Source organism: Parasteatoda tepidariorum, chromosome 4 (assembly GCF_982258835.1).
Source record: "Parasteatoda tepidariorum strain Cologne lab strain chromosome 4, Ptep-v5.0, whole genome shotgun sequence".
Taxonomy (NCBI): Eukaryota; Metazoa; Arthropoda; class Arachnida; order Araneae; family Theridiidae; genus Parasteatoda; species Parasteatoda tepidariorum.
In genome coordinates, this window is record NC_141758.1 from 5533658 (window position 1) to 5560830 (window position 27173).

General features: G+C 27.4%; 1 protein-coding gene across 3 annotated transcripts; it reads left to right on the plus strand.

The window, feature by feature from the left end:
• The first annotated feature begins 90 nt into the window (after positions 1-90).
• On the plus strand, positions 91-27173 carry Miro (mitochondrial Rho GTPase). 3 transcript variants are annotated; one of them, XM_016062588.3, is made up of 22 exons: positions 91-369; positions 479-553; positions 2570-2710; positions 4772-4815; positions 5144-5197; positions 6793-6903; positions 6994-7044; positions 7155-7256; positions 8114-8155; positions 8244-8300; positions 9419-9527; positions 11304-11424; positions 12260-12344; positions 13883-14028; positions 15349-15446; positions 16443-16534; positions 17797-17919; positions 18558-18686; positions 19536-19732; positions 23109-23147; positions 23877-23993; positions 25341-27173. In XM_016062588.3, the coding sequence occupies exons 2-22, from the start codon at positions 502-504 to the stop codon at positions 25342-25344; spliced, it is 1914 nt and encodes a 637-aa protein (XP_015918074.1). In that variant the 5' UTR covers positions 91-369; positions 479-501; the 3' UTR covers positions 25345-27173. The 3 variants fall into 3 exon arrangements, with proteins under 3 accessions (XP_015918074.1, XP_015918075.1, XP_087016681.1); XM_016062589.3 differs by lacking the exon at positions 23109-23147 and having other exon boundaries at positions 103-369; XM_087160555.1 differs by lacking the exon at positions 25341-27173 and having other exon boundaries at positions 103-369; positions 23877-23997.

The following is a 27173-nucleotide window of genomic DNA, read 5'->3' on the forward strand; positions in this document are numbered from 1 at the left end:
AATAAATATTTTTTAAAAATGCAAGGTAAAATTTTATTGGAGTAAGTTCTCCTTTATTATTTTTGCTCATATTATAATTTATCCGAACTCAATTTAAAAGTTGGCATCATTTCCAATTAACATGTATTTTTTAAGGATCCGGTAGTTTTGTTATTTGTTTTCGTGTTTTTTATTCCTAGAGATGAATTAAAATTAATCTGTTGATTTAAAAAGATTTTTGGATGTTTCTTTAATTAAGTTTTTACGGCTATACTTTATAATTTCCAAGACTTCATACGATTTGTAATTGTTACTGATTAGTCACCATATAAGGATGGTAAACAACAAATCAAAACATCCAAATTATTCATTTTTATTGAGCATTTAGACGTAAGTTTTCATTAAAATTTATTTCTTAATTATATCTACTGAAATTTTGCGTTTGAATCCATCTTTTATTTTCCTTTTTCTTTATATTAGTCCCAATTTTATTTCTTAGTTCTAGGTGTTGATAGTTTCAGAATGGGTCCGAAAAATGGGAAAAAAGAAGTTAGAATTTTGCTTGTGGGTGATCGTAAGTATTGCATCTTGATGTTTATTACTCTACGCGTGTAATATTGGTATTCTTTGTTCGTGTTGAAATGTGTTCACGAAGAGAGGAATAAATTCTACCATTGGTATGCTGTGTTGAAATTCGCACTAACTATTTTAAAGTCGCAAACAGATTTGAATCATTAACACTTATTTATTAATTATTGTTTAAAATCTTAATTTTATCTATTTTCAAAGATTATGTGTTAAAAAATGCATCAATTAAAGATTCTTTTTCAGAAATAAGTATTTTATTTGTGATTAGTTTTTATAACACCTCTTTTGTTTTTGTACATTTTAATGTCTCCTCTATGTTAAATTATATTGAATTATGCTTTTAATTTACAGTTAACTATATTTATGTATAGTTATCTATATTATAGTATTAGTAAACTATATTTATGTATAATATTTATCAATTACCACCCATAGGGAAAAAACTTGTTAAACTAGTACTTAGAGTTAGTAAACACTGGCGGGGGACAAAAGAAATTGCTGTGCGACTAATTTCAAGCAATAATAAGTGTTTGCTAAAAGGGAAGATTTCCGTATCGTCAACTATGAAAGAATAATTCCCAAGTCTTGCGAACTTCCAGGCAGCGGCCCGCGAGTAAAAAAGTTATTATTTTTTTAAAATAATAATAAAATCACAGAAATGGACCAACTTAAAGAGTATAACTTGTAGCCACCGCCATCTAAACCTCTACATGATTTTTTAAAATTTTTTAAATGTTGCTGTTCAAAAACAATTTGGCGTCTTAGCGATTGTTGTTGGCCTTGGAAGATCACAATACGGAATTATCCCCATCAAAAATGTTACCTGGTTAAATAAAATTTAATTTTATAATTTTTCTCTGTTAGTTGCAATTTTCAAAACACAATTTTAAACTGTTTTAGAACAGCTATATATGTATTATAGAATACCCATATATTTTCTTACCATCTTATTATATAAAACGCTAATACGTACGTATGTATGTATGTATTAATGAAACCGATGATATTTCTTTTTTCGCGCTGGCATCAGTATCATTTTTAATTGATTTGATTCGGCGCGCAAGAGCACGTAGTGAGCAACCAGATAACAATAACCAGAGTGAGCATTATCAGGTTGTTCAAGTCAGATTCATGCACTAAAAACATGACAATATTTAATTTAAACTCAATTAGGAATTAATTAATTAATTGAAGTGAGAATGCTTTAAAAGGCCGCTGTTGAATTGATATTTTTCTACTGGGAGCTACCTAAACGTCTAAAAAACGTTTAAGTGTTTGTATTGAATGCATTGAATTTTTTTATATTTCGCGTTTATTTATGCATTGAATGCAGAATATTAGTGAAGCAATATTTGATAATTTATTTTGCTAATATGTTTCTTATTTAGCTAATGTTTTGATTTTTTCACCATGTACAATCTAAATAGCTAATATACTTTTTTAAAAGCCAATAAGAACATTGGTAGAATTCATCTACATAAGTACAATACTATGTCTTTGATGATAAAATACTATGTCTTTGATGATAATATATTATGTCTTTGTGCTAGAACATTGTGTTGATTGGTGAGCGAGCGCAGCGAGCCATGGTTCACGGCGTGAACCACATAGGATTGTGTAGCAATTCTCGGGGGTTGGCGAGCGTTAGCGAGCAGGGGGCGGAGCCTCCTAGTTTTTTTAAATTCTTATTTTGAAAAAAAAAATATGCCTTTGCAATGTCTGTGATTTTTGATATTTACATTACTTACTTCTACATTTCACCAACGAGGACAATAAAATTGCCAATTAAAGAACAGTAAATTTATATTGTTACTTTTTTAAATATTTTTATTTGAATAAATAAAGATAATGAATTAAAGAAATTTATGAAAAAAATAGCTGAATTTACTTGCATTGAGGAAATAGATAAGTACCAAAATTAATTTTTGAGAAAATATTTTTGTAATGTCTATGATTTCTGTTGTTTATTTAATTACATAGTTTACTGATTTTATTATTTTAGCTGGTGTAGGAAAGACTTCTCTAATTTTGTCTCTTGTGAGTGAAGAATTTCCTGAAGATGTTCCACCAAGAGCAGAAGAAATCACAATACCAGCTGATGTTACCCCAGAGAAGGTTCCTACTAATATTGTGGATTACTCTGGTAAGACTCTTTTTTATTTCAAGTTTTAGATTTTTTCTACCTTTTGAAAATTACGTATTGCTGCAAGGTATTTATTATTTTTAAAACATTTCATATCATTACTTCATTAAAACTTCGCTGACTTCAAAAATATACTATTAGGAATTAACGGTTGACATGCTTCAAACACTCTAAAACAGGGTTCTATTTTCAAGACTTTCCGGACATGATTAAGATAAAGCAAAGGTGGAGTTTCTTTTTTTTTCCCTCTTTTGTTTCTTATTCATTTCTAGCAAGTTTTGAAAATGGGTGCCTGTTTTTGAGCTCTTGAAATCTGTATGTTATTTCCAATTCGAATATTTTTGAAGCAAATAAGTAATGTCTTTTATAAAGTTTTTAATCAAGTAATATCTTACCGCTTCAGTTTCTTGGGATTATTTAGTTAACATTATATATCGTATTTGAGAGACATAGTACGCTATTGTAGAGTCAAAAAAAAAAAAGAAAGAAAAAAACAGCTTGAATAACATTTATATTGTGATTGGATTATCTCTTACTGAAACCATATTTTAGTGGTTAGAGTGCCTAACCTTAAATATGCTGATTTATTTGTGCAGACAATATATAAAATGAGACAAAAATAAACTTTCTTTAAATAAATATGACCCTCTGATAGGATATGAATTTCTGACCCTCAAAATATGGGGCTGTCTGCAATCTGGGACTTAAAATCCTAATAGTTTATTCAATAGATTGTTCTAAAGTTTTGTCCCTTAATATTAATTTTACTTTTTTTTAATTAAAAACCTGAATATTATGCAAATTTAAAAATTTAAAAACTAAATATCATTTCAGCCTAATATAAAATGATTATGTACCCATAAGGAATTATTGAATAATAGATTATTTTTACTGTTTATTATTTCTCACCATTTATTTTTAATGGAAAATACTATTATTAAGTTGCAAAAATATTCTTTCAGCAATTTGAAATGAAAATAACATGTCATTATCTTTTTTTATGTCCCAACTGTGATTTCTGGTGTATTTAACACACTACAATGCCTGTCTGAAATCACTTATAATAATAATGAATTGAACAAATGATTTGAAAGTTCAAAACTTTGATTGAGAAACTGGTAGGAAAATTTTAATTTAGGGAAGTGGTAGTTGGAAATTTAATTGGGGAGGTGAACTGTTAGAAAACTCATCAGTGAATCTGTCTTCGTGGTAAAACGCTCCAATATGCTAAAAATCATAGAGGTGACGTAAAAAATAAGAATACTAGTGGATTTATGTAGGTAAAATCATAATGAAACTTGAACTATAATTAAACTATCTTTATCATTTAAATTAATAGCTGAAAGATAAACTTAAAATAATTCTGACTATCGTTCTGGCGATATAAAAATGAGATTATTACTGCATTTATGTAGGCAAAATTATAACTAAACTTTAAATATAATTAATTGAACGAAATTTCTTTTCTTATTAACAACTGGAAGAGAAAATTAGAATAATTTTGAGTATTAAATAACATTGTTGCTTTTCCTTGATACAGGTATTTTGTCAATTCTAATTAGAAGTTAAAAAATAATCCTTCTTGATTTTAAATTATTTGTTTTGTCACTCAATAGATAAAATAACATTATGAATAAAAATATCAATAGATGGATAAAAAGAGATTGAGAACTAATATTTCAAGCAGAGACCCTCTTTTATTTTAAAGGGTCCCTAAAAATACAGAAGTCCTGGGTCCTAATATGCATAATTTCCAAAGTCAAGTTGAAACATTGGCTTATTCATATAAAGTGTTTTTGTTTTTAACACTACCGTGTGTGGGTATCTAAAGATGTAACAGGGACAAAATAGATTTTGTCACCATGGTGGACAAAAATAAATATTTCCATTAATATATAGAGTAAAGGCTATGATCTGTAACAGTAGTGGCAGAAACTTTCAATAACCAAAAGTTTTTTTTTTTTTTACTTATTTGGCAATAACTATTTTTTTAGCACTTCGAAATTAATGTGTTTATAGATCTCTATTTTAAAATATATTTTTCTTTCCTTTTTTTTCTAGCTCAAGAGCAAACCGAGGAGTCCCTCATCACGGAAATTCATAGGGTATATATTTTATATTAGTGAGGCAACTCTAAAACTAAGTTAAAAATAGTTGTATAAATTGTAGGATGATTAATATGTTTCTTATATTCATTTTTGTATTTTAAATAGTTTAGACAATTTTAATTAGTTTCAATAATTTTTTTCATAAGTATATTTAATGTGTTCACGTCAACGTATTATGTTGTCTGTTTATCTGTCACATTTTGTGATATTCCTGTTAATCATTATATTCTGATCACATGTAGATTTCTTTCTACGCTGTATGATTTTTTTTAAAAATTAACATTTCTGAAACATGAAGTTTTAAAGTTATTTTTTTCTTCTATAGGCAAATGTTATCTGTGTTGTGTATGCTGTGGATGACGATGATACCATTGACAGGGTAATTTTTTCCCTATCATAATTTTTACTGTAAATAATATGTATAATGATTATTACCATATAGTAACTGAATAACATATTTCCTCCAAACTCTTTTCCCTTCATAATTGTTTGGTCCTTCAGTAGAATTGGGATTTCAGTACTTTTATGATTCACACAACTGTATATAATCAAGCATTTAAACGCAGGTGGATTTAAAACATAATAAATTTAGTCGAACAAAATAAACACATAGTGTACCTGTTTTTTCTTACCTGTATAAGCTAACTGAAAGCCTTTAAAAAACAAGTTTATTATGTTTTTCGAGTTATTAATGTATAATGCCTTTTAGCAGGCCTCACAGTCCTATTTCCTATTTTTTAAAAAAGGTGCTGTAAAGTGACCTTTATTTGTTCTGAATTAAAAAAAAAAACAATGCCTTTGTCCTATATTTTTTTTATTTATTTTTGGTTTCGATTTCAGCATTTTTAGAATGTTCTTGAAATGCCACACTTTGAAAGGAATTACATACGGGACATGAATTTTTTTTTCAACATTGCTAATTTACTGGGGGGAAAGCTGTTCTTGTGGATAACGAACGGTTTCAACCAAGTTGAAAGGGGAAAAAAAGGGACTGTGTTTTCTTTCAATCTATGACCTTGACTACAAATCGAAATTGATTGCCTTTCATCCTTCACCCACCCTAAAATAATTTTAAAAAAACCTTATTACTATCACTTTTTTTCTATAGCCAAGTATTAACCATTGTTATAAAAACATTCATTATTTTCAATATTAGTTCATTTAGTTGATAATAAATTATAAAAATGAGCTATATGAAAAATATTGGATTGAAAATAGGCAGTTATTTTACTTGCTAATTTTTACAGTTACGAAAGTGGCGAACGTAAAGAGTATTTCTTATTTTTTCGGGCAGAATTCTATGTTATGTTTGTTCCAATATAATATTTCATTATTCTTATTACGTTTCTATTTTCATGTGCAGTTGAATAAGTAGTAAAATGTTTTTAATCTTTAATTATTGGCATGCATTTTTGTTTTTAAAAATATTTTTTGTTGAGAAATTTTTTTATTTCAATGAAATGCCTCGAAACAAAATTTAATGAAGATTGGTTAATTCTAAGGGATGTTTCTAAAAATAAAGTTTTTGCTGGCATTACATTTTTTGAATTTTGAATTGACTTCTTTGTTTCAGTAAGAACCTGCTTTTTTGGTGATTCAAATGCAGAAAAAAAAAACTTTTTATTTTAAACTTGTGTATTGTTCAGAATATATTAATTAAAAATGTTTTTCTCTGTTCATAAGTAAAAGCCACTTAAAAAGTTGTCTTTCCTTTCTTTTACTTTTTTTTATATAAAAACCTTGTAATTATTTTTCCTACTGGGATTGTTATAAGTAATTTTCATGTACTATATATTTAGTTTTTTGATTTTTTTTCTTGTTTCATATTCTGAAATAATTTTATTGAATTTAACTTCTTTTAATGCATTTTAAAAAATTTTCTGATACCAAGTGTCTCATCATTATTGTTTACTTCGATGTTCTCAAGAGTTTTTTTAAAGTTTATAATTAAATTATTTTTTTAATCTGTTTTAGATAACTTCCCATTGGTTGCCTTTTATTCAAGAACAGCTTGGTGAACATCATCTTATTCCTATAGTGCTAGTAGGAAATAAAATAGATTTAGTAGACTATAGTTCTTTAGAGGTAAATATTAAATGACACATACTGAATCAAATAAATTTCCTGTAGAGCTTCAAATTAACTGTGTGTTTTTTTTTCTATTTATTTGTATAGATTATTCTTCCTATAATGAATCAGTATGCTGAAATAGAATCATGTGTGGAAGTAAGTGAATTTTCTTCAAATAATCTTCTAAAATTACGGTTAAGATTTTTCTTACTTTAAATTTAGACGTATTGAGATTAGTATATTAATAATTGTTTATTTTTTTTTAGTGTTCTGCAAAGACTTTGAGGAACATTTCAGAATTATTTTATTACGCACAAAAAGCTGTTTTACATCCAACTACTCCACTGTATGTTACAGAAACTAGAGATGTATGTGATTGGTTTTAAACTATCTCATTTTTATTTTCTTTTCTTATTTCAATATTATTTGAAGACTTTTAGAGAATTTCTCTAAAATTAAAAATGAACTTTCTTATCATTTTATTTCACATAAAAATTATGTTATTAACTATTTACCATAATTTATAAACATATTTAAATATGATTAAATAACATATAAAATAACATTTTGAAAATTGGTTTTCTTAGGCAAGAAAGCCTTTAGCTCAAACTATGGGTCCTGTACCCAATATGTATCTCAACCTATTCACTCTAAACTGTAAAGAATACTTAGGAAAGATATAAGAAGGAAAAACTAATAATTCTGGCAATTCATGAGAAAAATTAACTTTAACATCTTTGTTTAAGATTCAGACCAGCTAAAATTTTTTAGAAGATGATAATTAGGAATAGTTCTTGCAGATAAATTTCTCCTTAAACTTTTATTTTCTTAAGCAAAATCTTATTTTTCTTACTTTTTCAACATGATTTTTCTAAGCAGTTCTACTATTTCTGGAATTTTGATTAAGTACTGAATTTCAAAATGTTTTCCTTGTGGTGCATAATGAAAAAATTTTCAGTGAAACAGACTAACTATATTAAAAGTTCATAAAAAGACTAAATCAAGAAAAGCTAACTTTAGGGTTTTAAGAATATCAATTTTTAATGGACGATCCCTAAATTTAATAACTATTTATATTGATTTGTTGGGTTGCTTAGAAATTTTCATAATGAGAAAGGGTTCGAAGTAAAAAATGTCCTTTTCTATGTTATGAATTAAAGTGATAGAACCTAAACTTCTTTTGTTTACATTCTTATTTCTCATAACTCATATTATTTTGTTTTAGCTTACAGAGAAGTGCAAAAAAGCTTTGACTAGAATTTTTAAGGTATGTTGAGTTTATAAAATAAAATAGAAAATTATCTTGTTATTTCTTTTTTAAGAGTTCTTATGAATTTGGATTTCATTTACTTTAGATTTGTGATTATGACAATGATGGGATTCTTAGTGATTACGAACTAAATCAATTTCAAGTAAGTCTTATTTTGAGTAACCTAACATACAGTGATAAAGATAACTAAAAAGATTATATTAGTGTGGATAGAAAATGTCTGCTCTTTCTGATGTCTAAAAGGGACCCTCTGAGCCCAGTTTTTTAAAATTTTTATTTGATATGACAGTACCACCAGGACCTTAATAAGGGTGTTCTGTGCTTCTAGAACATATTTTTTTAGAGGCCACTGAAAACTTGCATTTGTACCCCACTCATACATTCTTAAAGTTCTTTGTTTGTAGCATATTATCGAAAAAATGGGTTGGTTATATTTGTATTAAGTTTAATGCTTTTTATTTTAAACTAAGTAAACTAAACATTTAAAATAGCAGAATATTTGTTTTGGTGCACGATCACTTAACACCATAACTATTCAGATGCAAGAAAGTCAAAACTTGATTGCTCTGGTACCTAAAAGTTTATGAATGGCACATAAACATTACCTTTTTTATAATGTTTCTATTTTTTTCATAAAGTGCTGATTTCTAAGTGAAAATTATCCATTCAGTTCTCTATAAATGCTGCCCTTACGCCTGCACAAGAGTATTGCTGATTGTTTAAACTATTTCTCAATTTTCAATGCGTATTAAAGTAATTTTTAATGCATAATTATCTGCAAATCTTTTATTAATGCATTTTAATATGCTCTTGTGACCTGCTAAGACCTTTTTCTTTAAAAATAAAATAAAATTGAAATAAAAATGTATTATTGATAATGAGAGAAATTTAAAAAGTAACCTTTGTTTTCCATATTTTCTTGCTGTTTATAAATTTAAATGTATTTTTCTTTTGTTCTTTTAAAGTGATATTATAAATTTTTAATAATTTTGTTCTCTTGTGAAAAAGAATTAATGTAAAGTGTAAATTAAAAAAAAAAGAAACATAGTTAATGCAAATAAAATAGAAAATTATGATATTTTTAATATTTAGCCTGTATATGCAAAAGTATTCATGCTCTTTTGTAATGATGTATGGGGTTCTTTAAACTGCTTAAATGTCAAGGCAATTTTATTTATTTCTAATTATTCTTCAATATATTGTATATCATAAAGTAGTAATTTTTTTCTTGACTATTTAAAACAAATATTTTTATTTCAGAGACGTTGTTTTGGTACTCCCTTGCAACCTCATGCCTTGGATGATGTCAAATGTGTTGTTGGAAAAAACACAACGGATGGCATTAAAAATGATGGTCTGACATTAAGTGGTATGTTTAAAAGTATATTTTACATTATAGTCATATTTATTTTATGTTAACCATATAATATAATTAAGAATTATGATTGAATTATGGATTCTAAGCATTTTTTATCTCATTTTATTATCAATCAAAGCTGCCAATATTGAAAAATAATACCAATACAAATACTTTTTATGAATTATAAATACAGAGCAAAAAATATTATTTTGTTTTAGATACTTTAAAATAATTTATATATAGAAACTTCTCCATTAAAGAATTTAACCATAAACTATCCTTAAAACTCTATATTTACTCAATCAGTTATACCAAATTTACAAAAAAGTTATTTGTATAATGAACTGAATCTCTTAAAAAAACAAGATTAAACAGTACTGAATATAAAAAATTTTTTGTTTCAAATTAAGATTCTAATTTGTTATATATAGCAGCATATATATAATTTTTTTTCTGAAAAAATTACTCTTAAATAGTTTTATTTTTAGTGCATATTTACTTTTTTTTTTTTTTTTTTAATTGCATGTATACTGCATAAGCACTTTTTTAACATGTCTGATTTAAAATTAAATTCTGAATTTTTACTGAAGGTATTACTACACCTAATTCAAGTTTTCATGTTAAAGTTCATATAGTGCAACATAAAGGAATATCACCAGATTACTTAAAGTGTGCCATGTTTCATTCTTTTTCAAAATGTTGGTTCTATGCCAGTGAACTCTATGCTACATTAATGGTATATAAAATTATAGAACTGTTCTTTCTATTTTATTTTGAGTAAACCAAGGCCATCATGTGGAACATAAACTAATTATGCATCAAAGTTGCTAGGTACACAAAACAAAAATTTATCACAGTTACAACCGAACACATAAACAAATAATAAATCTATGTTAAGCAAAAGTAGTAGACGAGGAAGAATTATATTTCAACTCATTCGAAGTGAACTCTGTATTTAATTAACTTATTGTTAATTAGCTATTAACTTATTGTTAATTAGCTATTAACTTATTGTTAATTAACATTCTAACTTATGTGGAGAAACTTAGTTCAACTTTAACATGCCATTATGCTTATAACAGGGTGCGTAGTGTTTTTAAAAAATGCTTATTTTCCATTTTTGTTTTTAAAAGCCCTGAAAGGTGCTTTTATCATTGGGTGTTTTTAAGAAGTGCTTAATTTTCCCTTTTTCAAAATGAGATTTTTCATTTACCATGTTGATTTTTGCTACAAATTATGCAAAAAGACATTGTTTTATTCAACGTTTTCATAGTTAATTCAACCTCAATCTATTTCGGCTTATTGTCAATCCATCGCTTATAAAAATGCCATTTTTTTTTTCACGATTCAAAATTTCATGATTTTTGGCAATTGTCAAAAACAATGCCAAAAGTTTTTTTTCCTTTGACATGACAGATGAAACAAGATAAAACTGTCAATTGACAAAAACTTTAAAAACATGCCTAATTATGATATTTTTTTAAAGTGCTTAAAAATATTTTTTGAGTGCTTAAAATATGCTTATTTTTTGTTGAATAATTTGACTACCCACGCTATATAAAGATTAGCTGGTGCTGACGTCATGGATCATTTGTGTAGGTATGGAAAGTCATCTTCTTGAAGTGCAAGTACACAATTCTCTTTCATTCTCGTCTTAGATAATTTTTGAGATGTCCTGTATATATTTATGGTAAAATACTGATTGTATTCGGTTATTGTATATTGGTTATTGATTGTATATTGGTTATTGATTGTATATTGGTTATTTATTATTTTTTGTTCCAGGTTTTCTTTTCCTGCACATTTTGTTTATTCAAAGAGGTCGACATGAAACAACTTGGACCGTGTTAAGGAAGTTCGGTTATGATGACAATATTAACCTTTCAAGAGAATATTTGTGCCCTAGGTAATTTAAGAGCCTGTTTTTTCAAATTTTTTTTATTAATCAAATATAATGTTTTTGCCTTGGATAGCTTTATTTTTTTATTAATTCAGAGCTTAGTAGAAAGTTTTTTGAAACAGATTTTAACATGTTTTTTAATATAGTCTAAAAATGTTTTCACTTTGCAGAGACACTAGCAAATATTGATTTAAAAAAAAAAAAAAACTTACATTTTGTTTTAAATTCATGTTATATTATTGTTTCATTATTATTTTCAAAAATATAATGGTGCTAGCTTAATTTAAAATTTGTTAACTTTTTCTAATTGTAACATAGAGATTAAACTTAAAAATTATTATCTCGACTTTGTTTTTCTGTTTGAATTGTTCCTGCGTCTTTTTTAGTTTTTCAATTCGTTTATCTTTACCTGATTCGAGTCTGATACCTTAAAAATATCCATTAAGCAGAGTGAATTTATTATCAGATATTATTATTTAGAACATGGTCATAGTTTTTATTTGCATTGTTTTTGAATAATTTTATCAGCTGTCTGTTCCAAATTGTATTGTTTCGCACAGTTTTCAGAAGAAGTGAATCAATTTTAGTTTTTCAATAATATCAAAATTCTAACTTGCAAAATTCTACTTCATGTTTTAAATACAAAGAAAAGGAATGTGAAAGAGACCTTGATTTAATTTCCTCTAAACATTTTCAAAACTTCAGGGTATTGTAAATGAGCAAACAGATTTTAAATTTATAAATAGAAAAAGAATTATGATTAAATTAAAACAAAATTCCGGATTTTACCGCAGTGATGTGTGCTTTTTTAATTGTAAGGAATTTTTATTCTTATTTGAAGGTTGGTGGTTCCTCCTGGATGCACTACAGAGCTCAGTCATCAAGGTTACCATTTTTTAACAACATTATTCGAAAAATATGACCAGGTAAATATTTATTTTTTTATTCTCTATTAGAAGTATTAAATGCTATAATTGTTTTTATTTTTAGTTTAAATTTTTTGGGGGCAGTGTGTCTTTAAATGTTTAAAACGCATAGAAGACACAATTTATGAATATTAAATACAACTTGAAAGTCATTACTCGAGGGAGAGATCTCAGGGCCCAATCACAATTCTTTTTTTAAAAAAATGTAAATTTTTTTTGAAGGAAATTTGGAAGAATTCCTTTCTGTCTTTAAAAAGACTACAATTTTGAATGCAGAATCTTCATAAATTCTACAAAATATCACTTTTTGTACTTTGAATAAAAGGACCCACAAAAAATTTCATCCCTGGGTCGTAAAACCTGAGTCCAGCCTCGACAGTTTGTGTTTGAAGTCAACACAATATTTCAATGTCAACCAAAGAAGAAAAATAATTTAATTTTAAGTTTGAAGTATATACTAGTTCTAGTAAAGTGCCACTGCCTGGTATGCCCTACATCAATGTTTTTTTAAGGTCAAGTGCCACTGCCCAGTATGCATTTAACCAGTATTCCGAACACTGATGTTTATCCTAATCTATCCTCAGCAGATATTAAAATATCGAATAATTATTATAATATCAACGAATAAATTAATATCAAGTTAGATATAGCAAATATTTCAGACATTCACCAAAACGACTATGTGATAGTTGACATTCACCGGTGAAAGTTGACATTTTCTTGATTTAAGTCATTCACTGTAGCGCATATATTTATATTGTGTATAATAGTGATTACCAACTGGCGGCCCAAAGGCCACATCCGGCGCTAAAAGCCTTTTTTTGTGGACCACAAACTGTAATATATATTTGCTGTTATTTTTGCGGACAATTTTCGTAAAACATCTATATGAGTTTAAAATACTTTTGTTTCTTTAAAGAAAAACTAATTTCTTCGTTTCTGTGAAATTTAACATACCAACGGTGCAGCAAAAATTTATTCCTCAAGTTTTGCATGCAAGAAAATATTTATTCAAATACAAAAATAATCATGTATGTTGCTCTTTTTTGTTTTTGTTTTGCGAATATAATTTAGCATGTGTGTATCATAAATTTTCTCGAAGAAATTCTCCAATTTAACTTTTTGAAACCCTATTCATTTTAGAAGAAATTATTTACATTTGTAAATTTTGTGGCCAGCATTTTTTTTAATATGCAATTAAAAAATTTTAAAAATCTACTTCTTATTTTAATTTGTAATTTAATACCTTTGTTTTGTACAACTTGATAAAAATCTGACAGTAATATTTAATGTTCCATCAAGCATAAAAGAGTCCCATATAAAATTTTGATAAGGTCGCGGCCCTCTGTTTGACTGATGTTTTTAATTGCGGCCGCTGGCCTCATGTAAGTTGGAAACCCCTGGTATATAATATAAAAACTGTTATTTGCTTCTTGTATCCATATTTATCAAGTTGAATTCAATATATATAAACTTACATAAATTAAATGATTCATTAATGATGTTATGGTACTATGATATGTCTTCATAATTACTAGGACAAAGATGGATGCCTATCTCCAGAAGAGGTTTCAGATCTTTTTAGTACATGTCCAGTGATTGCTTGGGGACCTGAAATTGTGAATGTTGTACCAACCAATGATGTTGGTTGGATTACTCTGCAAGGGTACCTGGCACAGTGGACGTAAGTGTTAATCATTATTAAACCATATTCCATATTGTTTTTTGTTTTTTATTACTACATTTGAAAACATTCATATTAAAGAGCTCTTTTATTCCAGATATTTTTAATTTCATTTCATATACTTGTGATATAGTGATTAACATGATGTTATGTTAAATGATAAGAAGTGTGGAGGAATAACTGGTTCTTTGTCAAATGTTGGCACATAATTGAGTGTTCACATTTTTACTCGTGTTTTAAAAATTATCAGCTCTGTTATCTGCCTCATAAAATTGAAGAGAAATTGTTAAGATTTTTTTTCTTCATCATTATAAAAAATAATTCATAGAAATGAAAGCAAAGTGTCCTTGTTCTTTATAACAAACGCATACACATGTTTAGTGTGCAATGAAACAGACTAACCCGGAATAACTTTCAATCTAATGATTGGATCTTCATGTTCTAGGACTCAATCTTAATGGCTCGAGAGGGTATCCTCAAACATGCTAATATAGTAAGTGCAGAAGATATTTTAAGTTGCGAAATCAGACACCAAAAGTTGCTTTCTCTGAATAATCATACCTTTTTTTTCCCAATGAATTCAGATTTCTGACCCCCAAAATATAGGGGTAGCCACAATCTAAAAAATATGGTTTCCATAGTTTGGTCGGAAAAGCACTCTAAAGTTAGGACTTCTTAATGTTAATTTTACTTTTTTGCATATCTCGAGAACTTATTTAGTAAGCTGAAAAATGACTTGAAATTGAAAATGTCAAGAACTTGTTAAGTAAGTTGCACACAATTATTTGAACCAATAAAGAAAAAAGAACACAATGGAAATGAAAATACTATAAAAATTTTCACACAATTATAAAATTTGTTTATCCAAAGATTCCATGCAAAAAATAACTTTTAGTAAATATTTATCATTTTTTATTACTTTATTTAATGAAGGTCAAGAAAATTTTGAATTTTAAGGTATAAAACTTTTTACATCATTTTGAAGAACATAATTTTGCAGCAATTAATAATAATGGCAAAGTCTGTGGAATAATTTTTTTTTATCGACTAATTAGTATATAATCTGATACATGAAGTATATTTTGCAAAATTTTAGCGTTGTCTTTGTTTAATTTGTATCTGTTGCATCAGTTTTTTCAAAGCTTATTAAGAAAAAACTCCAGCACTGATGTTTATATTTATCCATCGATACTACTGTTTGAGCATATTTTTTGTTTTAATCCTCAAAACTTAAACATTTATTCTTACTAATTTACTAAATACTTTTTGTGCCAAAGATGGTTAAAATAATTACTAGTTAAAGATGTATTTATTTTTCAGGCTAATTGCAGCTATTGATGTGAATAGATTAATGGAATTTTTAGCTTACTTAGGATATATTGCAAATGCTGATGAGAATCAATTATCTGCCATAATAGGTATTTTATTGAATTTACTGAGTTTTGCATTTAGTATTATCATCTATGAAATTCTCCCACTGATTCACAATTTTCTATAGTTTTTCTCACTTTAAAAAAAAATATTTTATAAGATCATTATGTTTCCAAAATTTCCTATTATATACTTTTGCAAATGTGTAGTAAATAATCAATGAAATTTTTAAAGCCATTGATTGATAAAATTAAGTTCAGTGTCTGGCAATTTAGATTCTTTCAAAAGAGGAAAGTTTATACATGTTATACTAAGATTTCTGAGGACTTTTCTATCTAAGACATTACATTCCTATCAATAATTTCCAGTAGGAATGTAATTTCTTTAATCATAATTTAAAACAACACTTTAATTTTTTAAGATAATGTGAACATTTATCAAATGCTGTATTTTTTGGCTTGATGTTCTATTGGTGAAAAAGTATATCAGTCCTCTTGTTAACATTTAAAAATGTAGGTGCTTAAAATTGTTATTTTATAATATTTAATCTGATACTCTTAATCCATTGAAAGAGTATTTGAGCAAAATTATCGATGCTTACTAAAGGTTCTGTTAGGCTTTGAGGAGAACTCCTCCAAACTAAATGTCTGTGACTGTCTGCTGCTATGGTAACAAGAGAGAGCACATTTCTAATGGGGGTGCATTTGAAGAAATGGAGGAGTCAATTGGCTACAAAGCAAAGATTCTGCCACTGGCATGTGCCAAGGCACGTACAGGCATGATCAAGACCAAGCTATTCGCCCTCACACCCCTTTCTGAAGTAACTTACCCTGTCAACCATAAAATCCGCAACCACACAAGTCTGATGTCTGGAGATGTTCTTCTGAAAGCCACATTATACTGTAGACAAAATAGTTTTCTATGTTGTTTTCAAAAACATACTTTTTTTCTTACTTTTTCCCACTCTTTTGTTTTGCAATCTCATACCTGTATTATTTATTAAGCAACTCATCATTATTTGCATCTCTTTTATCCCTCCACAGTTACTCGTGAGAAAAAACTTGACCTTCAACGGAGGCAGACCAGCAGAAATGTGTTTCACTGCCAAGTGGTTGGACCTCAAGGTGCTGGAAAGGTTAGTATGTTGATTTGTATTCAATAGTTCCTCGCTGCTAATGTTCTTACCCAAATCTCAGATTGAAATTTCTGTTTCTTGTAATTTTTGTCGACATTGTATAAGACAAAGCTTCATCTTCCCATCATGTTACATTGAGATGCATAAGAATTTCAGTTAAAATTGTTCAATGTGACAATGAATTTATATATTTGAACATTTTCATTCCAAGTGTTTACAGCAGTGGGCTGCACAAGTAGATTTATTACTTAGCACCTTAGGCTTATGACTGGTGCTGTAAAATGAGCCTGAGGATAACCAGTAATGAACTTTTTAACTCATTACTGGTACTGCCCAATAATAAGCCAAAAGGTAACCAGTAATAAGCCCTTAGGCTTATTCTATCATAGGTACAGGTAATACTGAAGGGCACACAAAACTCTTCTATTTGCATAATAGAGGTCAAAACTAACCTGGAACCTTCTCCTTCTGAAGAGAACATTAGTTGTTAAAACTCTGAGAAATATGTGTGATTCCCACTTTAATCACTGGACTTTCTATGTCCTTTGTGTCGGTAAGTTAATGGTTCACGGTACATTTTTGGGCACTGCATATTTCATCAGCCAAAAATATGCAGTTAAAGAGTGTTCCCTAGGTATGAAAAGGTAGAGAATCTTTTACCTAGTTGAATATTTGGTGTTGAAGAACTATTCAGATACTCGTTGGGGGTTTGGTTGATAGAATCAGTATTCCTTAATGTTTTTGGATTAACAGAGTTCTGATTATTGAGACTCTACTGTATTCTGGGATAATTGTAATCAGGGTTTTCCAGATCTTAAAACTAGAAGCAGGATCTGCGATTTTCCTGTGAATATTTGCAGAATTCAGTGTTTCTCAAGACTAATATTTTAAAGCCAAGATAGCTTTTAATTCGTGGACTTCCTCAAATTATAAACTCTTAGTCTTCTTCGTCTTGAGAATATAAGTACTTCATTGGAATACGAGTTTTTAATTTGCTGATTTTAACTAAATCATGTTATCGATACGTTTACATACATGTTATTCTTCCTCCAACTCGATTATTTTGGTTTGGCATATTTTTAGGTTGCACCGGAATCTGCTAATATGGCTGTTCATATTCACGCAGTTAAAAAATCGTACATTGTGACTCTCATTTATTACTTCACGACTCTTATTACTCTTATAATAAGTGTTTTATTTTTATTTTATTAACATGATTAAATCATATGTAATCTGATTTTTTTTTTAATTCCAATTCTTAGACATCTTTTATGCAAGGCTTCATTGGTAAGACGCTTCAGTTGCAGGCATCCATTAATAAAGCTGAGCTCACTCCCTATACAATAAATTCATTGCAAGTATATGGACAAGAAAAATATGTTCTTGTAAGTTTTATAATATAGTTTTTTATTAACTTATTATCCTCCTCTGAATACTTAAATTTTTTATTTTTCTTATAATCATCTTAACATTTTTTACAGTCTCTGCTATTTTTAAATTACTAAAAAAATTAATATTTTAATATATGTATATATATGACGTCTTCTGATGTTATTGAAAAAAGTGATGGATGCAACATTTTTACTTCATCTCAGATTTTTATTATCACTTAGATGGACCTAGTGGCGTAGCTTATGTTAACAATATGTAAAAAAAAAAAAGCACTCAATTTTGCTTAATCCACTGTTATATATGGTAATTTTGGTTGAGAATTATTTACAAGATTTTTAACTACATAAATAAACATAAGCAAAATATCTTTATTAGTCTGCAACATGGCGCCATATCTTTTTAAGAGAATTTTCTTTATGATTATTACTTCTTGGAATGATTTCCTATTTGCTACAAAAAAAAAGTATTTCTATTGGAAATTGAGTATTTCTTACTTAATATTCATTACCCTTCATAAAATATCTGATCTGCGATTGTGAATTAAGAGATAATTATTTTAAACTATAATTTAATATAAAATACTCATATGAGGCATTTTATGTTACATACTTATGTATAAATTGTTTTATAGATGCACGAAGTAGACATATTTGGCATGAATGACACATTGACTCCTCCGGAACTCTATTGTGATGTTGTATGCTTGATGTATGATGCTAGTCACTGCCGTTCATTTGAGTATGTTGCTAGAATATTTATGGTAAGTTAGCTCTTCTTTCATTTTTATGAATCGTCCATTTTTTTATACATATAACTAATCTCCGTAAGAAACAAAATCGTCTAAATATTTATAAGAATTATATTTGATTTTCTGTATTTTTTATTTCAATGATAAAAATAATAAAAATAACTGATAAAATTTCATTACTTTTTATTGTTTTGACTTCATGGCAATATTCTCTGTTAGAATAAAAGGTATCAATAACAAAATTTTGTTAATTTCTATTGGAAAGGTCTTGGATTTGAAGGATCAGAAAATAAATTTTGTTAGATTCTTCAGGAAAAGTTTTTGCCTGTGGGTCCAAAGGATCTTGAAAATGTCTTGGTTTGAAGCTCCAAAGTATCAATACGCAAATTTTTTCCTTTTCTAAGAAAATCTGGCCAATTTACCAGAAATCTAGAAGTCTAGCTTCGTTTCACTGAGGCATGCAAAAATCAAATTAGGACCAAAATTTTCCATTATTCTGATAGCAACTAAAAAGGGATAGCCATACCATCTTTTTCGTTCTGTAGTCCGAAATCAGTATATGGATTTTGGGATTGCTGGCTACTATTTATAGTAGCCCATGCTTGATTTTAGTGATCTCAGACCAACTGACCCAGTTAATTGCGGGCCACGTAATACACCGTTATCTCTTTGCATATAAGTTTAACAACTTTAAAATCTCTTCATATCAGTCAAAATAGATTCACATCGTTTCTATAGCAACAGATAACCTCAGACTTTAAGTCTAGAGGAGTTTTGACTGTTGGACAGTATATATAATTTATTATTATTCATTAAAGTGATCAAAAAAATTCTAACGCTTTTAAATATTTTTCATTTTAGAAATATTTTGCTGATAGTAAAGTTCCAGTTTTAGTTGTTGGATCAAAGTGTGATCTGCCCACAGCTGTACAAGACTATGGAATGCAACCTTTGCAATTCTGTGCAAGACACAAACTTCCACCCCTACAAGCATTTACAGCCAATGGTGCTATTCGCAAAGATGCATATATTAAGCTTGCCACTATGGCTGCATATCCGTATGTATTTTCTATCTCTGTTATCTCTATATATTTATGCATATGAGTCACTGTTTGATAAAAAAAAAAATTATTTTGTCTAAAAAAATTTTAAATCTAATCTAATCAAAAAATTAATTTATGTAAATATTTTCATTATTATTATTCTGTACCCTATAAATAATTCTGATATATTTTTCAAATAATGCAACTAGTATCCGATAAAAAAAAAAAATTTTCTTTCTTTTTTTTAAAATTGTGCGAACAGGACATGAAGGATAGAATGATATGCTTAGAAAATAACTAAAACAGAAAATAACTCGATTTAGAAACGAAAGACACCTTTCATTTTCTTCTTCATTTTAATTGCAGTTTTTCCAATTACCTAGAAGATTTTAACTAAGTTTTTTTATAACCATATTCAGCATCTCAATAATTTTTAAACATGAAGCTCTTTTTTAATTTTTTTATTTATTTGTTTACAATGGCAAGGCATATTACATTTATAAAAACAAGCCAATGTGAAACAATGAGCAAGCAATTGCAAAAAGTGAAGTAAGATTGATCCAAAATTAAATATTTCTAAATTTACTTGTGTTTTGTAAAAACGTGGAAGTAACAGCTGTTTCATCAACTACTGAATTGGGTTGCATAGAAAACATGTATACTTTGCTTTTCTTGTAGGTTCTTTAAATCTCTCTGAATTCCAGCCTCTGATTAAGCCCTGGTTAAAGTATTATTTGTATGCAATATACTCAAGTTTTATTAATAGATCACTCTTCCATGGAATACTTTTAAATACACAGTACGTTGGTCACTTGATCTGGGTCAAAAGCTTGGAAGTTTCATAGAAAAAACGAGCTTGAATAAGTGGAAAAAATATAAATGATGCCATTTTCCACATTTTTGCACAGTCTATAGGGCTTTATTCATAATTTTTTAATTCAACAAAAGTTGGCACATTGTACATAACCAAGTTTTTTAACACACCTAATTCTTAACAAAAAAAACCTGAATTTGTCTCCCAAACAAATTTCAAAATTGCCGTCTTTAATAGAAATTGTTTTGTAAAAAGTTTCTTCAAATTTCTATTTTATAGTTTATTGCTTTGCACTTCTTGTGTGAGTTAATTCCTGAAATTGTATGCACTAACATTTAGTGTTTGTATTACTGATATTTTTTTACATTTATATGAAATCAATGAAGAAACATGCATACCTGCCAACTTTTACGCATTTGGCGTTAAATTTTATTTTTATATTTAAAGTGGTAATAAATATATACTATTTTTTTCTTTTATAAACTTAATTTTTAAATGATTTTGATCATAACTAATCTTTAAAAAAAATTAAGCATATATATTAATATGTGTTACTATCATGGTTGTTAGCTTAAGCTTTCTCATATACGACATATATTTTTTTTTGCTTAAAATTGAAATTCCATTTTAATACCATTGGGAAAAAGTTGGCAGGTATGAACATGCATGAAATAGTCACTCTTTTATCATATTGTATTTAATTTTTTTGTGTGTGTATGTGTATGCAAATTGTTATTGCATTGTGGTCATTTGTAAATTTATCTGAGTTTTTTTAGAATTAGTAGCAATTTTATTTGTAACATTTAGCCGACCTATCGAGGAGATCTCAACCTCTTGTAAACTATCAGTATACAAGTGAACCTTGAGATCTCCTTGTTCGACAATAGTTAGATGTAGCTGTTAAAATTGCATGGTGACTAGCTTTTTCTTGGGGGCAATTCATTTGGTTGACTTAGTCTCTATAAGCAAAACGTTAAACATTGGAAGCTATATTTTTCAACATTTTACCCATAATTTAAAACACCCTCGATACATACTTTGAAATTTAGATTATTTATTCTTTTCATTAATGTGTCATTTTACTTTAATTGTAATAATATGAATTATTAAAAATGTTTATCATTTTTGTTTGATTTTTTGCATGATTATATCGCTAATAGGCAAAATTTAATTCTTCATATTTGTTTTTATTCTTCTGGTATTACGAATTTCATATCACGTATTGTGTTTACAAGCTTTACGATTAATATTCACGTGATTTACAACTCTTCCTTACTCTTCAAATATTCCATGTTTTTTTTTAAATCTTATTTTTCACTATTCATACTGACCTAATTTACAAACTGCAATTACAATTTTATCTTGATTTGCAGATCACACAAGTGAGCTTCCACTCTTCTTATCAACCACATTTTATGTAGAAAAAGCACATCTTGATTTGTTTTCAGAGGATTTAGAAATCAAATATCGCAATTCGTATTCATATGACTTTGAAACCAAATATTGTGATATATATTCTTAGGATTTAAAGATGTCAATCGTGATTCATATTTATGCATTTTAAAATTCAAAAACACTGTGTTTTTATATTGATTTAAAAATCAGAGATTGCGATTTGTATTCACAAGATTTTTAAAATCAAGTATCGCAATAGGAATTGTCACAATTTAAAAATTACACGTCATATTTATTTTTTATCCAATTTGTAAATTAATATTCACGTAATTTATATTCACTTTAAAATTCAAACATCATAATTTGTTTTCAAGTAATTTTAATAACCATTGTGATTTGTATTCGCACAATTTAAATATTACGCATTATGATTTTTAGTCATCTCATTTATAAATTACGCATTTGGATTCATATTCACGGAATTTTAAATAAAAAAAATTGGGATTTCTAGTCACAAAATCAAACATTGCTACTCGTGTTTCAGCATGTTCAGTTTATTTTTATAACAAAAGTTAATTTCAGAGTTGACTATACCAATTCTATGGATAAAAAGTTTAAAAAAAAGTTAGTTCTGTATCTTGCCTAATTATGATTCAAAACATATTTATAGCATATAAATTCGATATTCACACAAATAATCAAAATATAGTAATTTTAAATTTTTATGTCATTTTCCCGAATCTAGTTTAGTTTAGTTAGTTTTCTTTCCTTTTTTTATCATTACATAATATCCAAACCTCTCAATAATTGAAATCTATTAATATAATTAGGAAAAGTAGGTATTTATATTCCTTTGAATAAAAAGGTTTATAATTGTGATAAGTTTTATTCATTCATACGTAGTTTTAAAAATTTATGAAATGAGATCAGAAAGAAATAGTATATCTATTCTTTATGTCTGAAAATTAATATTATAATTTATAACTTTTTGAAAGCAGAAATTGTCCACAGTCAATAAATATGCCCCATATATAAATTTTTTTCTCCAGAAAACTTCAGGTGAATCTCTATAAGTTATAAAGTATAACACTAAGTTGGGTAACTTAATTGAAAAATGAAGTTAGGAAATGTACTTGTATTAATCCTGATAACTTTCTTTAGTTTAAATCTTTTCCTCTCTAGTGTCTACAAACCTGCTTGGAAGCTGTTGTGTCAGTCAAGGTGGGTAAAAACTTCTTCTGTTGCATGCATGGTTTATTATAAAGAATTACTTGGTATTTTAAGCATGTTGTTTTGTTTCATTTGTAAATAACCCACTCCTAATAATCTAACTTTATGCAAACCCAAATGAAATTAGTGGCAATGTTATATTAAATATCATTATTTGAACATTTTCATACATTATTCAATGTTCTGGATGTGTATTAAATATTTTAATTTATTTGTAAGATTTCATTTTTCACACAGAATTTAAAGTTTTTTTTTCATTTAATTTTTATTATTGATTTTATTACTATAATAGTATATTATCATATTACTATTTTACTGATCATTACTGACACTACTATTATTACTGCTTATACCGACACTATTATTATTATTCTGATTTATTGCTTTGCATTTCTTTTTGACCACAGAAAAACTTGTTACAGTTGTTTGCTACTTGTGCCATAGTATTTACTACTGATCTTCATCCATCGAGGTTTTTAGAAATTGACTTAATTAATGTTGTATAGTTGCATAAGACTAAAATACAATATTTCCTTGATTAATATAATTTTTTTTTCTTCAAAGACAGCACTGAAAAACTTCTAATACTAATACTTCAGTTAATATGTGTTACATTATATGTGTCACAGTCACACTTAATAGATTAGATAGCTGTTGCCCAAATAGTAAATATATTGTTATATCCATTTTTTATTTTAATTAATTGATGTCCAATTGCAGGCACTTGCCGATGGCACAAGACTCGACAATGTGGGTGAAAGCTGGACTTGGAATGGCCGCAGTTGCCTTTATCAGTTTATTTCTTGTTAAAATCATAAAAGCAGCATCAGATAATAGGTAATATTCAAATATATTTAAACTTGTTTGTGTAATTTAAACTAGATTTTAGATAAGTCCCCTAAAGCTATAAGCGCTCAAACTAATGTCGCATAACCATTTATGCTAAGAGTAAAACAATTTATGCCCACTTCCTTACTGGTGAAAGCTTGTATATTTTTAAGGATATCCACACAATATTTATATTTAATTTATTTAAATTAATTTAGTTATGTATAAGCACTAAATATTGATAGCATAACATAAATAAAAGTACAACAATATAGAAACTCGAAGTAATACTCTTAAATGTAATCTACCATTTAATTTTTCGCAGCCAAATAACTGTAAACTGCTTTGAAGTATTTATATGGTATCAAATGGTTATTGTAACTGTAGTACAATAATAGTATATGTAATAATAACTTAGTTCATTAGCAATTAATGTGTTTTTTCATACAGTTTGCTTCAATTTCAAAAAATTTTCTGTTTTTTTCTTCTCCCCTTTAAGAAAATTAAAATCTATGCAGAGTTCTCCCTATGAATAAAAAAAGGCAGGGTGCTTCACAGAAAAGGGCACTTTGAGTTTTGAAAGCACACTCACTTAACTCTATAAAAACTTATCAAAATATGTAATAACTGAATTTGATCTTCAACAGTCTTTAAATTACCCTCTGATACTATTTTATTTATATATTGCAAAAAGAAATTCTCACACATTGTCAAAATGAGAAAAATTCGTAGTTTATAAAAAATAATTAAAGGTCTGCTAAAAGACAATTTCTGAGCTTGATCTTAATTTTTTTTTTTTAAATTAACTAAAAAATTGATTCATTGATAAACAGCTTGAAAGTTTTTTCTGTAATTTAAACTGGAAAAAAAAAAGAATATTTAATGTCGATTTTTAAAAAAAGCTATGTATTTAACAAATAATTTTAAAATCACTTAAAATTTATTAACATATTAAACCCTTTGCCCCTGAAAGAGAAAGTAACTTAGCCATTTGAATTAAATTAGAAATAAATTAAAATTTTGCCAGTGGAGAATAATCTTAACAAAGTAAATATTTCTAATGGTAATGAAAATTAAACCTATAAACACAGACAATTTTAACAGTGAATTATTTTTTTCATGGAATATGGGCAGAAAAGGCATTGTTTTAAGGGATGGAAGCTTATTTTTACAAAAGGACGCATTTATAGGTATAAAAGGGCAAGTCGCCCTTCTAAAAACGCTTAGGGAGAACACTGATATATGATTATTGCAATAGGTACATTTCTTCAATTTTGTATTGTGAAATATAATAACCACTTAAAGTATTATGCATATTATTTATTATATTAAAAATCTTTATCTTACTGTTTTCAGGTAGCAGCGGATGTAACCTTAAAATGGCTGAAGTTAAACCTGCATGACTTGAAAACTTGTCACATAAGTTTTAGAGTGGACTCTTAACGTTTGGAAGGTTTTTTTCTTTCTTTTTTCAGGCTGTGATGTGAATGCCTGAAATTTGGACTTTGAGGGGTGTAACTGTGAAAAGGAAATAAATTAGAATGTCTGTCCTGTATTTATTTATTGTAGGCGTCAACTCTAGGCGATGAATTCGGTGGCTTGTAAATATGAGGCATTGTTTAAAAAAAATCACTGAAAAATGTTAAGCTGTAAACATTTAATACCATGGTGTTCAATTTGCAGTCTTTTTTTATTGCTGTTCAATGCTGCCAATTTTTTTAAATGCTGCCAAAATATTTGCAATCTTAAGACATAAAAAATTATTGCATTGTTGAAGAAATTTTTTTTTAATAACCTTATTGCCGGAAAAGCTACATATCACTTGTGAAATGTATCTTTGCAATACAAATTTGCTTAAAGAGCGCATACATTAATTATCATTTTACCTGAGTTAATTTTAGTTTTTAATCTTTTCACTATTAGTTTAAACTTAATACCCTTCAATAAATTTAAATGTTTTTTTTTCTTCTTCATATATCTAGGGATAGAAATTAAGAAAATTTAGTCACTGGTTTGTGGACCCGTGACTAAAAGATATTACTAATTTAAACACATTTTCACTGATCACTTTGCATGTCTGTATTAGATTATTTGTCTAAAAAAATTAAATTAAGTGAATTTAAATGAAAAATTACAGTAAGGAGAATGTGTAATAATCTACTTTGTGACAATAAAAAAGACCAAACCAGCGTACCATTCCCTTGCATTGATTGCTGGTTCGGGGACCACACATTATTATTTCTTGGGGGCCCTGGACCAAAAAACTATCATTAATTCTGATTAACTAGTTTTTCTTTTTAACTGTCCATACCTTAACATTCACAAATTAGACACCTGACTTTTACCTGTTTTGCAAAGTCATCACATTATCTCAATGCTTTAACATCTTGAACCTTTTCAAACATTACATTTCTGTAATAATAAAAATTTCAGATAAATCACTTACCATGACACTAATTTGTTTGATATGAATAAAGGAAATAAAAAAACATTGGTTTGTTACATATTTCTTTTAAGTTCAGTTGCATAATAACTCTGATTTAGGATTTTAAGTGATAAAAGTTTAGTGTTTTTATTACTAAACTTGTTGTATTTTGATACAAAAGAAGTTCACTTCATAAAAAATTATTTGCATTTTATTTAAGCTTCAGGCTTATTTTGGATAAATTTTATGTATATTGATATAAAAAATTTGACATTTTTTTGCTTGCTTCAAAAATTATTATTTACATAAAATATTTTGATATGAATGGCATACACACAATTTTAATCTATGGTAATATCTATGCTTTTAACTTGCGATTCATTGTGAAATAAAGAGTTAAAAATATGTATTTGTTTTTGTACATTTCTGATGCTTCCATGGTATTAAATGAGAACTTAACTTCTAGCAATAAAAAAAAAATACTGTAGTAATTTATTCAAAGTTTGTTTTGTGTTCATATATTAATTCCTGTTTTATAAAAATTTTGTTATTCCTATTTTAAAGATACATCGTTTAACATATTTTTAAATGATTGAGGAAGACTATTTTAATGTCATTGTTATCTTTTTTCAACAATCAGTTCTTAATCATATATCTGCTTCTAAAATTCTATAAATACCAGTATTTTCTCTGTAATAGTAACATCATTATAAAATTGTTATACATTATACTGAGTGATAAATAAATACTATTGTAACATTTAA